The sequence below is a fragment of the Pomacea canaliculata genome, linkage group LG13 (genome assembly GCF_003073045.1).
Source record: "Pomacea canaliculata isolate SZHN2017 linkage group LG13, ASM307304v1, whole genome shotgun sequence".
NCBI classification, from domain to species: Eukaryota; Metazoa; Mollusca; class Gastropoda; order Architaenioglossa; family Ampullariidae; genus Pomacea; species Pomacea canaliculata.
Genome location: NC_037602.1, coordinates 1043511 through 1056548, shown reverse-complemented (window position 1 = coordinate 1056548; position 13038 = coordinate 1043511). Strand labels below are relative to the sequence as shown.

The window sequence follows — 13038 nt, the reverse complement described above, 5'->3', positions numbered from 1 at the left end:
CTTTATGGCCAACTTTTGGCATATAAAAGATTTCTGAGGGTTTCAGTGAGCACATCCAACAAACTATGTATGGAGATTAAAGAAGATTTCTTTTGTATACCATTTCATCCACTAGATGTATTAAATATTGGCTATGATTGTTGAAAACATACGATATGCTAAATCTGATGGATTCCAGAAGTTATGAAAGTTAGCAAAATACATAGGGTGTTGTTCTTCATGGGTTTTGGATGTGCTAACAGGTGGGAATGGAGAAAGATTTCTTAAAGTTTGGAGAAAGACCAAGTGGTGTTTTCTGTCAGGATTTTGGAAAATACTTCCCACCATGTTGTATATATCAGTCTTGAAATTTGCTTGTAACAAGAATTATATGTAGATATTATAAGCAAGATTTATGTAATAAAGGTCTATGCTCAGTTTAGAATTGGTGTTTAGAAATTAAATGACACAGGAACCATTTCGTTCAGTATGAGGTAGCCTGCCTTTGTTCATTTTGCCTATATTCCTTAGAGGATAAACATATGCTTGTATATGTATACTTAGTTATGGTGCCTACTATACAAATCTTTATAGAACAAATTTTTTAACGGATAAGTATATTGGTTAATGGCTACAGCAAGTCTATCAATATGTTGCAAAATGACTGATCAGTTCTCCATATCCTTAGTGGAAAAAGGCACTTATAGTACTAAAGTTTGAATGAATGACTCTCTTTCCCTATCTCAGATTGTTGCTGTTTCTGTTTGTTTGGTAGGTGGAGGTGATGTATATGTGGTGTTTTTCTTCTTTTGTGGTAAGGAGTATTGTGAGGTTGATGCTGATCATCTATGTTTTGTTTTGCTGGCCAATGGCCATGAAGTTTTCTCTTTCACACGAACACACTCTTTCTCTCTCTCTTTCATACACACACTCCCTTCCATACACTCTGCAACTGAGTGACAGATAAACAAACAAAGACATACCTAGATTCTTCAAAGCCAGCGTGTGGATACTCTCAATATCAAATTCTCCAGTAGTGATCTTCAGCAATGACCTTGTGATTGCTCCACCTGATTATGTTTCACAAATACAGTAGGAGTAAGTATATCACAGAACACTAGTAACATGTTGAATAAATTTAATCTTTATATTTATTGTTTTTCTTATACAATAAGGCCAACATATTTGGGACTGGGTGTGAGTGCTGTTTTTTCAACATTTTGTCCACATTTTCTGCATTAGTGTTAATAAATTGGTTTCAGCACCTTGAATAACCTTTAAGTTTAGCTTATCCATGCACATATGGATATTTATGAGAATGCCAGCTACGCAAGTCTGACATTTTCAACGTCTAAAAAGTGAAAAATATATAAAATGACATGTACTCGAAATAACATCAAATCTCATCAACGGAATTTTATGGTTTAATACATTACAGTCACAGACATCCTAAAATCCACTAATGGATATTATCATTCTTTGAACTATAAATATTCTAATATTGTGTCTCATAACTTAAATCACAGAAAAGAAGTGAAAAACTAAATAAACGTTATATCAAAAAACAAATACGTAAGGTTAGTCTGTTTTACCCTTTGCAGTCATGATCCACTGTCACTAAGTAGATCGAAGATCGACTGAAGTCACCAAAACTCAATTAAAGGATAAAAAGGAGAAAATAAAGGTAAGGAGCTGCATCCATAATTCTCAGCAGAGATGCCAAAGATCAAGCATCATCACACTGACACTCGGTGTGAGTCGATTCCTGGACAACACCCGCCGGCGACATAAACAAACAAAGGCGATGAGAGTAGTCGCCCTTCTACCGGGTGCACCAGCCACCCGACTGACGACCGAGACTGAGCGCAGGGCTAAAACACTCGCTGGTCACCACTGCAGTAAGAGGCTCGGGTTCAAACCTCGTCTCGGGACACTGTGTATGGGGCTACTGTTCGCAGGGCTGCCTGTCGGTGTTTTTCTCCAGGTACTTTGTTTCATCTCCCTTCTTGGGAGATGTGGGAGATGTCATGATAATAACAATGAGTACATTTGTGTTTCTCCAGCATCTGCCAGACCTAATGCGCTTTACAAAGGCTGTAAAATGACAGGAGTTTACAGGTTGCTGCACTGCTTGCACGAAACCAGCGTCGACTTCAGCAGGAAACAGTTTCTGGGCCAGATGGTTGATAAAGGCCCGGGTCTCATGGGATATCCTTTGGGCCTGTTGGGTTGGGTTTTTTTTTCTAGGTCACTAGAGGAACGATCTGTAACCAGTATCACAACAGCCAACAGAAAGAACCTTGAATGTTACACGAGATGCCATCGTTACCATGGCAAAAGCTTACTACGGACCTATTCCAATACGATGGCACACATTTCCTCATGACTGTTGATTATTACAGCAAGTTTTTTTAGGTATTCCTGTTGCAGTCTACACGAACGATTAATGTCACCCTGGCAATAAAATCTCCGTTTGCACGTTGAGGCATTCCGAGAGCTGCTGTCAGACAACAGACCTCAGTTCAGCAGCGAAGAGTTCATGAAGTTTGCTCAAGAGTGGGGATTTCAGCACACTTCTTCCATGCCCAAGCACTTACAGTCCAATGGCCTAGTAGAGCGTAAAATACAGATCTTAAAAACATATTCTAAAGAGAGCAAAGGCGTCAGGCCAAGACCCATACATTGCCATTCTACAATACAGAAGTACCCCGATACCAAAAGGTCACCAGCTCTTGAAGACAGGAGAGGACGATGCCAGTGTATGTTCACATGTGACTTCCGATGTAACCAGCGCTGAAGCCACACCTGACCCGGCATCTGACAGGCAGGTCCAGCCTGCAGTAACCATGCGCTATGGCAGGCAAAGCCCACCTCCTGTGCGATTTCCAAATACATTGCAATCTTGACAGAATGTCTTGCATGTAACATTGAATTACTAATTGTTGATTATAATGATTTCTTTAATATTGTCAGGTTATATTAATGTCGTTGATAAGATGTAGCAGCAGTAGCTCAGGTCAGTCAATTGGCATTGACATCATGGGGAGAATGACGTTTATTGTGTTCCATTGGAGTTGACAAAGCTGGGAAACATTTTTACAGAGTCATTCCAGTCTGAGGCAAAAGTTATCCGAACTACAAATTAAGTGGCTGTTTGAAGGGCCTTTTTTGCTGCATTATCAGCTTGAGTGTTTACTGAAATAATGTCAATATTTTCTGTCTGTAATGAATGGAGAAGTTTTAAAAAATTGCACCAATAGTGGGTTGTTCAATCAATGAGACTGGAGTGCAAGTAAGGATGATAAAGAATCAGAAATGATCAAATGTTTTTATCTCTAGTTCGGGAATGGTTTATTGCCAAATGAAGATTCTTCTTTCATTCGACTTTATTGATCTTGACCTATTAAATTACTGTTGGAGCCCCACAGAACTGTGAGATTTTCTGCAGTGACTGTTTCAATGTGCACATTTGCATCAGCAACATAAAACACAATCACATATTTTAAAACTTTTTTTATAATTTTAAACTTTTTAAATAATCATTGTATACATCCTTTTTCTTTCCTTTACCAGATATGAACTTCAGAAGCAATAAAACAAAATATCAAGCTGTATAGTATGTTTGCTCACCGGTAAATGTAAATTTAAAGATGTAAATATTAAGTCCATGGGTCATAATACCTAAGGCATCCTTTCTTTCAAAATAATAGCAAAGAATAGAATTTGTAGAGTGCATGTAAAGGTGAGCTCAGTGAATTGTACACAAAAGGACTGCAAATAAACCCACTGATAATCATACGTAAAAATACAAGCATCATGCATGTACTTAAGAAATTCAAGAAAAAGTTTTGTTTAAAGTTCATTCCCTCCACCAACCCACACTCCCTACTTCAAAGAGATCACTTTACCATTTCCTTCCAGTCTAACAACTTACTTTTTTTCTGGTGCAGTCAAATTCCTTGATTACAGATATTAGCAACTGGATATTTGCTCTCTCTGGTACAGACCCCTTTTCATTCTCAGGCTCCACTGTTCTTCTTATTTCCTAACTCTTCAAACTGTGTCTATGTTTGAAGCTTTCAAATCCAGTCTCAAAGCCCATCTCTTAAGAAATATTTTGCATAATCATGAGTGCTGTCCAACTACATTCTTCATCCATGCACTTAGTTTATGTTTTTGTCATGGTTACATCTGTTTGCTGATGCTTGTGTTTCTTGTACAGACTTAAACTACTCATTTGTAGTCTTTCATATGCAATATATGGAGCTCACATTCACATGGGCGTTGCAAATCCTGTTATTATTACCACTAATACTATTCTTGACTTGCTCTGTATGTTAACTTCATCAACAGATTCTTACTTATATGTGAAGTAATTTATAAAATTTTTCATTTCTTGATCACAGACCATAAAATTTTCAAAATATAAAAGTCTTGAGTACAAGATAAAATGTATAAATGCAAACGGCACAAAGTATGCTGAGTATAAAAATAACAAAGCTGATGAAAAGATTCTCTCAGTATAGTTAAAGCAAACAATTACAATAGACTCGGAATTGCAAACATCTTCAGTCTCTTATCCTTTCACAAGAAAAGCCTTCTAATTTAACCCTTTTCTGCCATCATCAATGCGCTGGTATCTAGAAAACCTCGAAGTATATTGTGGCAAACTAAATGCGCTATAACTATAGCTGACTGTTGCTAATGATGAATATAAACATATCAATCTGTTACTTTAAGTACCTCAGCTGATTATAAGCTCTGGAGTAACACAGATTATGAACACTAGATGCAGAGTTACTTCTGTTAAGAAAATATTATTTCTGCATTAGGACTTCTTTCTTCTATATAAAAATTCAGTCTGGTTAGGCTCGGTGTAGATAAATTTACAAGTTATAGCAGTGTAAAAAGTAAATTCTTGGCACTTAAATAATTGTCGCTGACTAGAAGCAATGTCATACTATAAGAAAAAGAGAACCACACACCATATAAACTTAATGCACAGACAAAAGCAAGTTTACAATAATTTATCATTTCCCTAATGAGACTCTCTTTGGGAGAAAACCCCTAAAACAACATCATTAACACATTCTTTTTGACAGGTCTTGGTGGAGTTGCTACAGGCTTGGATCTCTTCTTTAAAGTCCAAAGCAAAATGCAAATAACTATAAATGGCACAAATAACAATTAACTGAACAGTAGTTTGAAAAAAATACATTTAATATTATCAGTACTCTACAGCTAGAACTAAAAATTATCATTTTAGTTTAAAATAATTATTCTTTAATAATTGATATGAACTAATAAAAATTATTCTTTAATAACTCAAATATCAGGCGTGTCCTGAGCAGTATTGCCATCCACTTTGATTGTGGGAGCAACTACTTCTTGTACAGTAACTTTAGACATAGCATAATGCTTGCGGATATACAGCCGACTTAGACAAAAGAGGAAAAATAAAACACACCAAAACAAAACAGACTCAGCTGAAAGAAGGTATGAAAACGACATTGGTGTCAAGTTCTGCATAAGGGCACCAAGAGCTATTGGATTCACCATAGTACCTGAGGAGGAGGCAACAAGGATGAAGGATGCTACACTGCCTGTCACTCTGACAAAGTCTTCTTCCATCCACATAAACCCTGTTGGAAAGATAGAGGACATGGAAATCCCAGCAAAGACAGTGCAAAACCACACTCCTATTGTAAAATGAAACTGAGATGACAACAGGAACCCAAACTGTGAAAATACCATCAATGTACTACAGATAAACATGAGTCTGACAGCTGAAATGTAATGCACAACAAAAATAGCAAGAAATCGGGCTGAAGCAAAGGAAGCCCAAAAAACGGAAGTAATTTCTGCTCCCAGGGCTTTACTCCACAACAAATGCTTTACTACAAAGGTGGACAAGAAAGCTGTGAAAGTGTCCTCTATGGAACTGTACAAAAAGTACATGAAACAAAGTGTCAGCAAAACAAAAATAAATAAAGCAGAAGGTAATGGCTGTTTCACTGCATTCTCATCTTCTCTACTTTGTCTTCTCTTTTCTGATCTATCTGTAAACCACTGCACAATAAGAGGAACACATGTTAAGAACATCAGGCTCCCAGATAAGAGGAAGGCGTAGTGCACGGTAGTAGTCAGTGGTAGTGCAGGACCAGTGCTGTTGCTAGTTCCATTTGAAGTGGTTGATATTAATGAGGATGTGTTTGTCTCTATACTTTGACTGTCTTCTTCTTGGACTGGTGTCAGGAAGGGTGCAGTTATTAATGGAGAAATCACACCTCCAAAGGCAAAAGCAAAATGGAGAAACTGCATCGCCATTTCCCCTTCTTTTCCCCAGATTCTCACCAACTCTGCATTCCCAACTGAATAAAAGAAAATAATAAATAATAAATAAAAACAAAACCCTGACATTTACAAACTAAATCTTGAGTTTAAAAAACATTTATGGGTTATTTGTGCATATTTTTTTGCCTTAGTGTATGTGTGTGTAAAGAAGAATTTTGGGATGTGCGTTGTATCCATGAACATGTACTGCTAAATAACAGATATAAGCTTTTAAAGTGATTGCAGAACTATAATAAAAGAATATAAATCATGCATTTCAGTATATACACATATCTAAGCAAAAGTTGTAAAAGATTTGCTTGTCTGCATAAAACTATTCCGGATGATTAAAATTCTTTAAAAGAAAGAAAAATTGCATGTCAAAAAAACAGAACAAAATGACCTATAGACTTAATTACCATGTGATTTGACAGTGCTACATTCTAAACAAGTTTTCATTCCATAAATATTTACTGATGAAACTCTGTATACATGTGTGTGTATATATATTCAGATACATATACGTATGCAAATATGTGCATGTTTGGTATTAATGAAAAGCAAGATTACAGAGCTAAAATATTACCCATGATCTAAAACTCTAAAACTCCTATGAAGCAAAGGCAAAATTTCTAAAATCACCATAAGGCTAAAGTAAAAATAACTGCAAACCTGTATCGACAGATCCACCAAACAAGGAACAAATAAAGTGGATTGCGATCATGAGAGCATAGGGTGAGCACCACGGCAGTGCTATAGTAGTGAAAGACAATCCCAGCAGTGACATGATTAACAACATTGACTTGTTTAGCTTGTCATACACCACTCCAGCAGTCAAGGATCCAATCAGATAGCCAACAGAAGCAGCAGTAAAGAAAAAGGAAGCAGATTCCACATCTGTTTGTGTGATTATCTGAATGTCCAGGAAAGCAGGACCCCTCTGGCTAACTGAAAAACCCTGTTATAATGTTTATAACAAAACCAAGAATTAGCGTTCCTTTAAACAAAAAGCAATTACTGGCCATCAGTCAGTTATATTACCTGAAGTATCAGCAGTAACATGTGGTCCAACTGGTCCTGTCTTAACCTCATTAGTCATGTAGACAGTGTTATTATTAGTTGGGCAATGGAGATTTCTAATAAATTCAGAGTTCTTTTAATTGAAAACTGAAATCTTGCTAGATTGCCAGCTGGACCTCATGTGATACCCCTGTTTATGCTAAGTCTAATTCAATAAATCATATGACATCACTGTTAATACTGTTAAAGAAATCATGTGACTCCTGCTGATGCTGTTAAATATAATTATCTTCAAACCTCAGAAAAATTTCTTTGAAAGCAAAAAACTCAAGTTAAGTTACCTCTTCCTCTACAATTTTGCTTTTACAACACTTAAACCTCCAATAGTAATAGTAGTAGTTTGACCTGAATGGACAACATTGATTTAACTGTGCATCAACAAAGATATAGATGCACGCTCTGAAACCTGTTAAAGTCACCTCCCTCTGAATGTACACATGTACTACCAGCTGGGTTTAATGGCTTACCAGTGCACAGAAACTGAGTCCAAGCCACAGAGTTTTCAGACATTTTCTCCTGTATACAGAAGACTTCAGCTTTGTTCTGAAATCTGATTTGGCATTTTGGTTGTTAGTACACATTTCCTCAGAAGATATCTGTTCTGTTGGTTTGGAAGCGGAGTTAGCTTCCATGCCTTCATTACTCTCATTAACATCCATCATTCAGCTGGTACTTTAATTGCTAAAAGAAAAAAAGTTTGCTTCGATAATTAAAGTTTTTGAGGATTTCCATCACAGTAATCGAGAATGAATTATCAATGACAAATAGCAATTATAGTGTAGAGCTTCATAAAGTAAAGACATTTAAAACCCTGCACAGTACGTATCAATGATGTGGTTTCTGTGTCGATCAGTCTTTTGTAAGTTTTATGATGTGTGATAAACAAAATTTTGGTCTGTTAGTGTTAATAATATAATTTTGACTTTAACTTGTACATTCATAGTTTACAAATTTGATGTTCAAAGTAGAATTTCTTGCGGAAGAGTTGTATAGATATTGTTTTCCACTTGTGCCAGGAGGGAACAAAATTGATGAACAAAAACTGTATATAACCAGTGCAAAACCAATTAAATGATTCGATCGAGCTTACAGCCTATTAATTTCAAACTCAATGACGTACGTCAGCTGTTTATAATTTAGCTGTTATGAAAACGATGAGTTATGATATTACAAGGCTTTCGATCAGCATTAACGTCGATCGATGAAGTTAAAGTCCATTCAATTTTTTTAATTGTTTCCTAAAAATAATGTTAAAAAAATCAACGCTCTTTGTGCTCTTTTTTCACTCGATGTTCACACAATTAACGTACACACCTCGGTCCGTGGTACACAGTTCATATATTTTACCATCTCCACGTACCCCCTTCTCCCCACTATCGACACCATCAACAAAATAAAGCACGCGTGTACGCTAGTCCATATACTGACAAATCTATTCTGAATTAATTTATATAGCTTCGATCAAAACAAACAAGAAAAAACTTTCTTATGCTGTTATAAATTTGCAGATCACTGCTACATGCGATACAACTGTTCTCAAAAGTTCAAATGTACGAAAATATCCATTGATGTTGCTTACTCATGCAGATTTGTTGACCTGCACTTCATTGTCGTCTGCTTGATTACGTCACCGATCATTTCGCTCCACAGCATGTGTCAAATCGTCCCAGCTATGTTCATTTACTTAGGCCAGTGGTTCTCAAAGTGTGGTCCGCGGCATAAGTCAGCAAAGTGATGTTTAAAATGATGCATTCCTCGCATTAACATTTTAATCACAAAGAACGAGGTACGTAGGTTTATGTCAACTTATTACTGTACTACTGTACAGAAGTACATTTAGTTTTGAATTGTAATGAAACAAATGCGGCAATTTAAATTTGAAATTCATAGTACAGAGTGATTTTTAGGCCTTGGTGGTCTGCCATATTTTTTACTTAAGTAAAGTGGTCCTCGGTCCGAAATACTTTGAGAACCACTGCCTTAGGCAGCTTATATATGTGGAGCTGGCGTATCTATATTGTTCACACAACGTATAGGCTCCTTTGGTAGTATTTGATGTTGTAGCTACTTGTGTCATTGGTGGTCGATTCCTCTTTAGGTCCTGGGATGATTTAATTGACTTTTCGGTGTTGGGACGATCAACTGCCAACTGGTCTGACATGGGACGAAATGGATGTCGGACGACTTGACTCAGGCTGTGGGGCGAGATGACTGTGGCGCAATATGAAACCATCCCCCTCCGTCATGTACGTGTTGTTTACTGTACGCTGATCACGATCACAGCATAGGATTTCATGAGTAATGATGAAACTTGTTTTAATTGTTCCTATATATGCAGGTTAATTGTGTGTGTATATAATAGTTTGTCTGCATGATAAAGATCATAAAAAAGAGAAAGTAAATATATGTCATGGATTGCGGACAATCAGCACAAAGAGCCTTATAATGCATCCTCGTGTAGTGTTGGTGTTAGCGGGTATAACTCCTTCAGGTTGGATTAAATCACACAAGAAGCTGTGCATTTTCATCTATGACCTCATCGATATCATCGGTATATATATATATCCCTTCATCAAGTAATGTATGTCTGGTGTATTATGTAGTCGTAACATATTGGCAGACAATTTAATAATAATATATTATCATTTACATAGCGCATTTTCCCACCATTAAAAAGGTGGGCTCAAAGGGCTTTACTAAAAAAGACAAACACACAAACATAATAATAATAATGAATGCTGGTCCCAGAAATAAACACTGAAAAATATAGCCGAGCTCTAGTTCACGAATTTCCGGACTGAAGTAGTGGAGGCAAGCATCGATCAGCATGTTGGGGTAGTGATAGACTGGTCTTGGCAGACAGACAGCAATCCACCTATACACGTCCTTGATAAAATCTAGGTTTGCACGTTAATATGGCAATCCCGAGAGCTACTGTCAGACAACAGACCTAGATCACCTCTACACTGAGTTCACAAAGTTTGCTAAAGAGTGGTTATTTCAGCACACTTCTTCCAGGCCCAAGCACTTACAGTCCAATGGCCTAGTAGAGCGTAAAATACAGATCTTAAAAACATTCTAAAGAGAGCAAAGGCGTCAGGCCAAGACCCATACATTGCCATTCTACAATACAGAAGTACCCCGATACCAAAAGGTGCGTCACCAGCGCAATTTAATTCCTAGTGAACAGATGTCTCAGAACCAGACTGCCAGCTACAGACGTCTACTATAGACCAAGCATGCCGAACCAGCAGCAGTTCCAACAGGCAGCCAGCAAACAGAGAGAGCATCCAGCCAAGAATTACAAGACGGCCTTGTCACAGCCTTTACCTCCTCTTAAGCCTGGAGACACTGTTCGCAAGCAGAAGGACAAGAACAGCACCTGAAAGCCAGGCACAGTGGTATCCAAAACTCTAGAGCCAGTACGGTCCTACATTGTCCGAACTGACGATGATGCTACATATCGTAAAGAATACTAAGGAGCAGGCACCGAAGCTCTTGAAGACAGGAGAGGACGATGCCAGCGTCGGTCCACATGTGACTTCCGATGTAACCAGCGCTGAAGCCACACCTGACCCGGCATCTGACAGGCAGGTCCAGCCTGCAGTAACCACGCGCTATGGCACGCAAAGCCCACCTCCTGTGCGATTTCCAAATACATTGCAATCTTGACAGAATGTCTTGCATGTAACATTGAATTACTAATTGTTGATTATAATGATTTCTTTAATGTTGTCAGGCTATATTAATGTCGTTGATAAGATGTAGCAGCAGTAGCTCAGGTCAGTTAATTGGCATTGACATCATGGGGAGAATGACGTCAGCAGGTATTGAGGTATGTTAGAAACATGAAGTTAATTAATTGGAGTTTTACGCCACGTCAGCAACTGAGGCTGTCTCAAGGCAACAGCAAAGTACAGGAACATTTAAAGGTTGACGTACAGATATATGAAGATATATGATATATGAAGATAGACATTATTCTTTTCTTAGCTATATACAAGAAGAATCTCTCTAAAAAAACACAGTCTTTTTATATTAGCTGAAAAAGTTGGATAGACTTAAGATAAGCTATGATTGGTGTGGACGAAGACTTTACCAAAGGGTGATTAAGTCTGGGCTGTGAAATGGTTTTGTTGAACTGTTGAGAGTTCAGGACAGGTAAGGAGTAAATGTTTTATAGTTAACGTGTCATGTCACCAAAGACAGAGGGGGAAGTTTTCTCCCATGAGTAAAAAAAGATGAGTGATAAATGTGTGGCCAGTTTTTAGCCTATTAAGACAACCTCTTCTCGTCGGTTCAGAGATTGCTGACTTATGCAGTCAGACAGTTTTGGGAAAATTGAGTGGAGTTTGTTGTGTTCCATGGAATCCCATTGGAACTGCCAAAGCTGGAAAACATACATCTTTACAATCATACCAGTCTGAGGCAAAAGTTGTCTGAACTACAAGTGACTATTGAAGGGCCCTTTTTGCTGCCTTATCATCAGCTCGAGTGTTTCCTAGAATATTTACATGGCTAGCGACCCAAATAAAAATAATATCAATATTTCCTGTCTGTAATCAACGGAGTAGTTAAAAAAATTAACTACACCAATAGTACGTTCTCCAAACGTTGAGAATTGAGTGCCAGTAAGGATGATAAAGAGTCGGAAATGATCAAGAAGTTTTTATCTCTAGATGTGCTGATGGACTTTTAACTTCGCAGAGAAGATAAAGCTATGGCCCTCCCAATGTCTGAACTTAAACAAGCACTTTCAAAGTGCTCTCAGTCGGCCCCAGGACCAGACACTATTTCATACCAAATCATAATTAAACTCCCAGTCGTTAGGACATAACTAATGACATTACTAGAGACCACACCTGCGAAAGAGGGGTTTCCAGATGTTTGAGTGGGAACTTGAAATTTCGTTTCTCAGGACACGGCGACGAACCTCTGGGTAAGATAAACCCAGTTCTGCTTTTATCCGTTTGATTGCGGCTTCCTCCTTACAGCGGGGACAGTCCTGGAAATAGGGGGCTGAATGTCCTCCTGCACAGTTTCTATATCTGGGTGTTCCATGACATTCGTCAGGAGAGTGTGAATCGCTGCACTTTACACAGTGTGATGCTGATCGGCATGCAGCTAACCCATGCCCAAACCTTTGGCAATTGAAACAACGTAATGGAGAGGGGATGAAAAGTGCCACTTACACCCAAAGATATCCAATTTGGATAAAATTTGGGGGGTTTGGAAGAGAGAAGGTTAGAAAGTACGCATTTGTTGGAATGGTTTTTCCATCTCTTTTTAGGGTGACCCTGTATACATGGGATACACCTTGCATCGTGAGTTCAGAGCGTATATCTACTTCTGATAGTGTAGCCAAGTCACTATATCTGATGACTCCTCTAGAAGAGTTTAGAAAATTAAAACTTTAATGGGACAGTCCATAAAGGGTTTTCCGTCCCATTGTCATAGTGCTTCAGAAGCTTTTTGATTTTTACGCTGAATCAGAAATTGTCCAGATGTGAGACGCTTGATCGAAGTAAAGTTTGCAGAGATATTTCGGAATCCTTTGTGGGTGGCAAAGGGGGACAGTCCTGTGATGGGTCTTTCATGGTCCCCACTTTCCACAATCAAGAAATGTGGCTATGCCCCATCTAAAAG

At 38.0% G+C, this 13038-nt stretch overlaps 1 protein-coding gene across 10 annotated transcripts in view; it reads right to left on the bottom strand.

The window, feature by feature from the left end:
- Positions 1-13038, bottom strand: part of LOC112553761 (leucine-rich repeat-containing protein 61-like) — a 30135-nt gene that overhangs the window by 5658 nt on the left and 11439 nt on the right. For 4 of the 10 annotated variants that reach the window (XM_025221195.1, XM_025221191.1, XM_025221192.1 and 1 more), the window contains 3 exons: positions 7860-8073; positions 6985-7270; positions 3478-6350 (listed from right to left, as the gene is read on the bottom strand). In XM_025221195.1, coding sequence (XP_025076980.1) covers positions 5305-6350; positions 6985-7270; positions 7860-8054 — 1527 coding nt within the window. In that variant the 5' untranslated portion in view covers positions 8055-8073 and the 3' untranslated portion in view covers positions 3478-5304. Of the gene's footprint in view, positions 1-962; positions 1056-1571; positions 2677-3477; positions 6351-6984; positions 7271-7859; positions 8074-8706; positions 9182-13038 lie in introns of those variants that run through there. The other 6 variants (XM_025221196.1, XM_025221199.1, XM_025221190.1 and 3 more) reach the window with 5 other exon arrangements.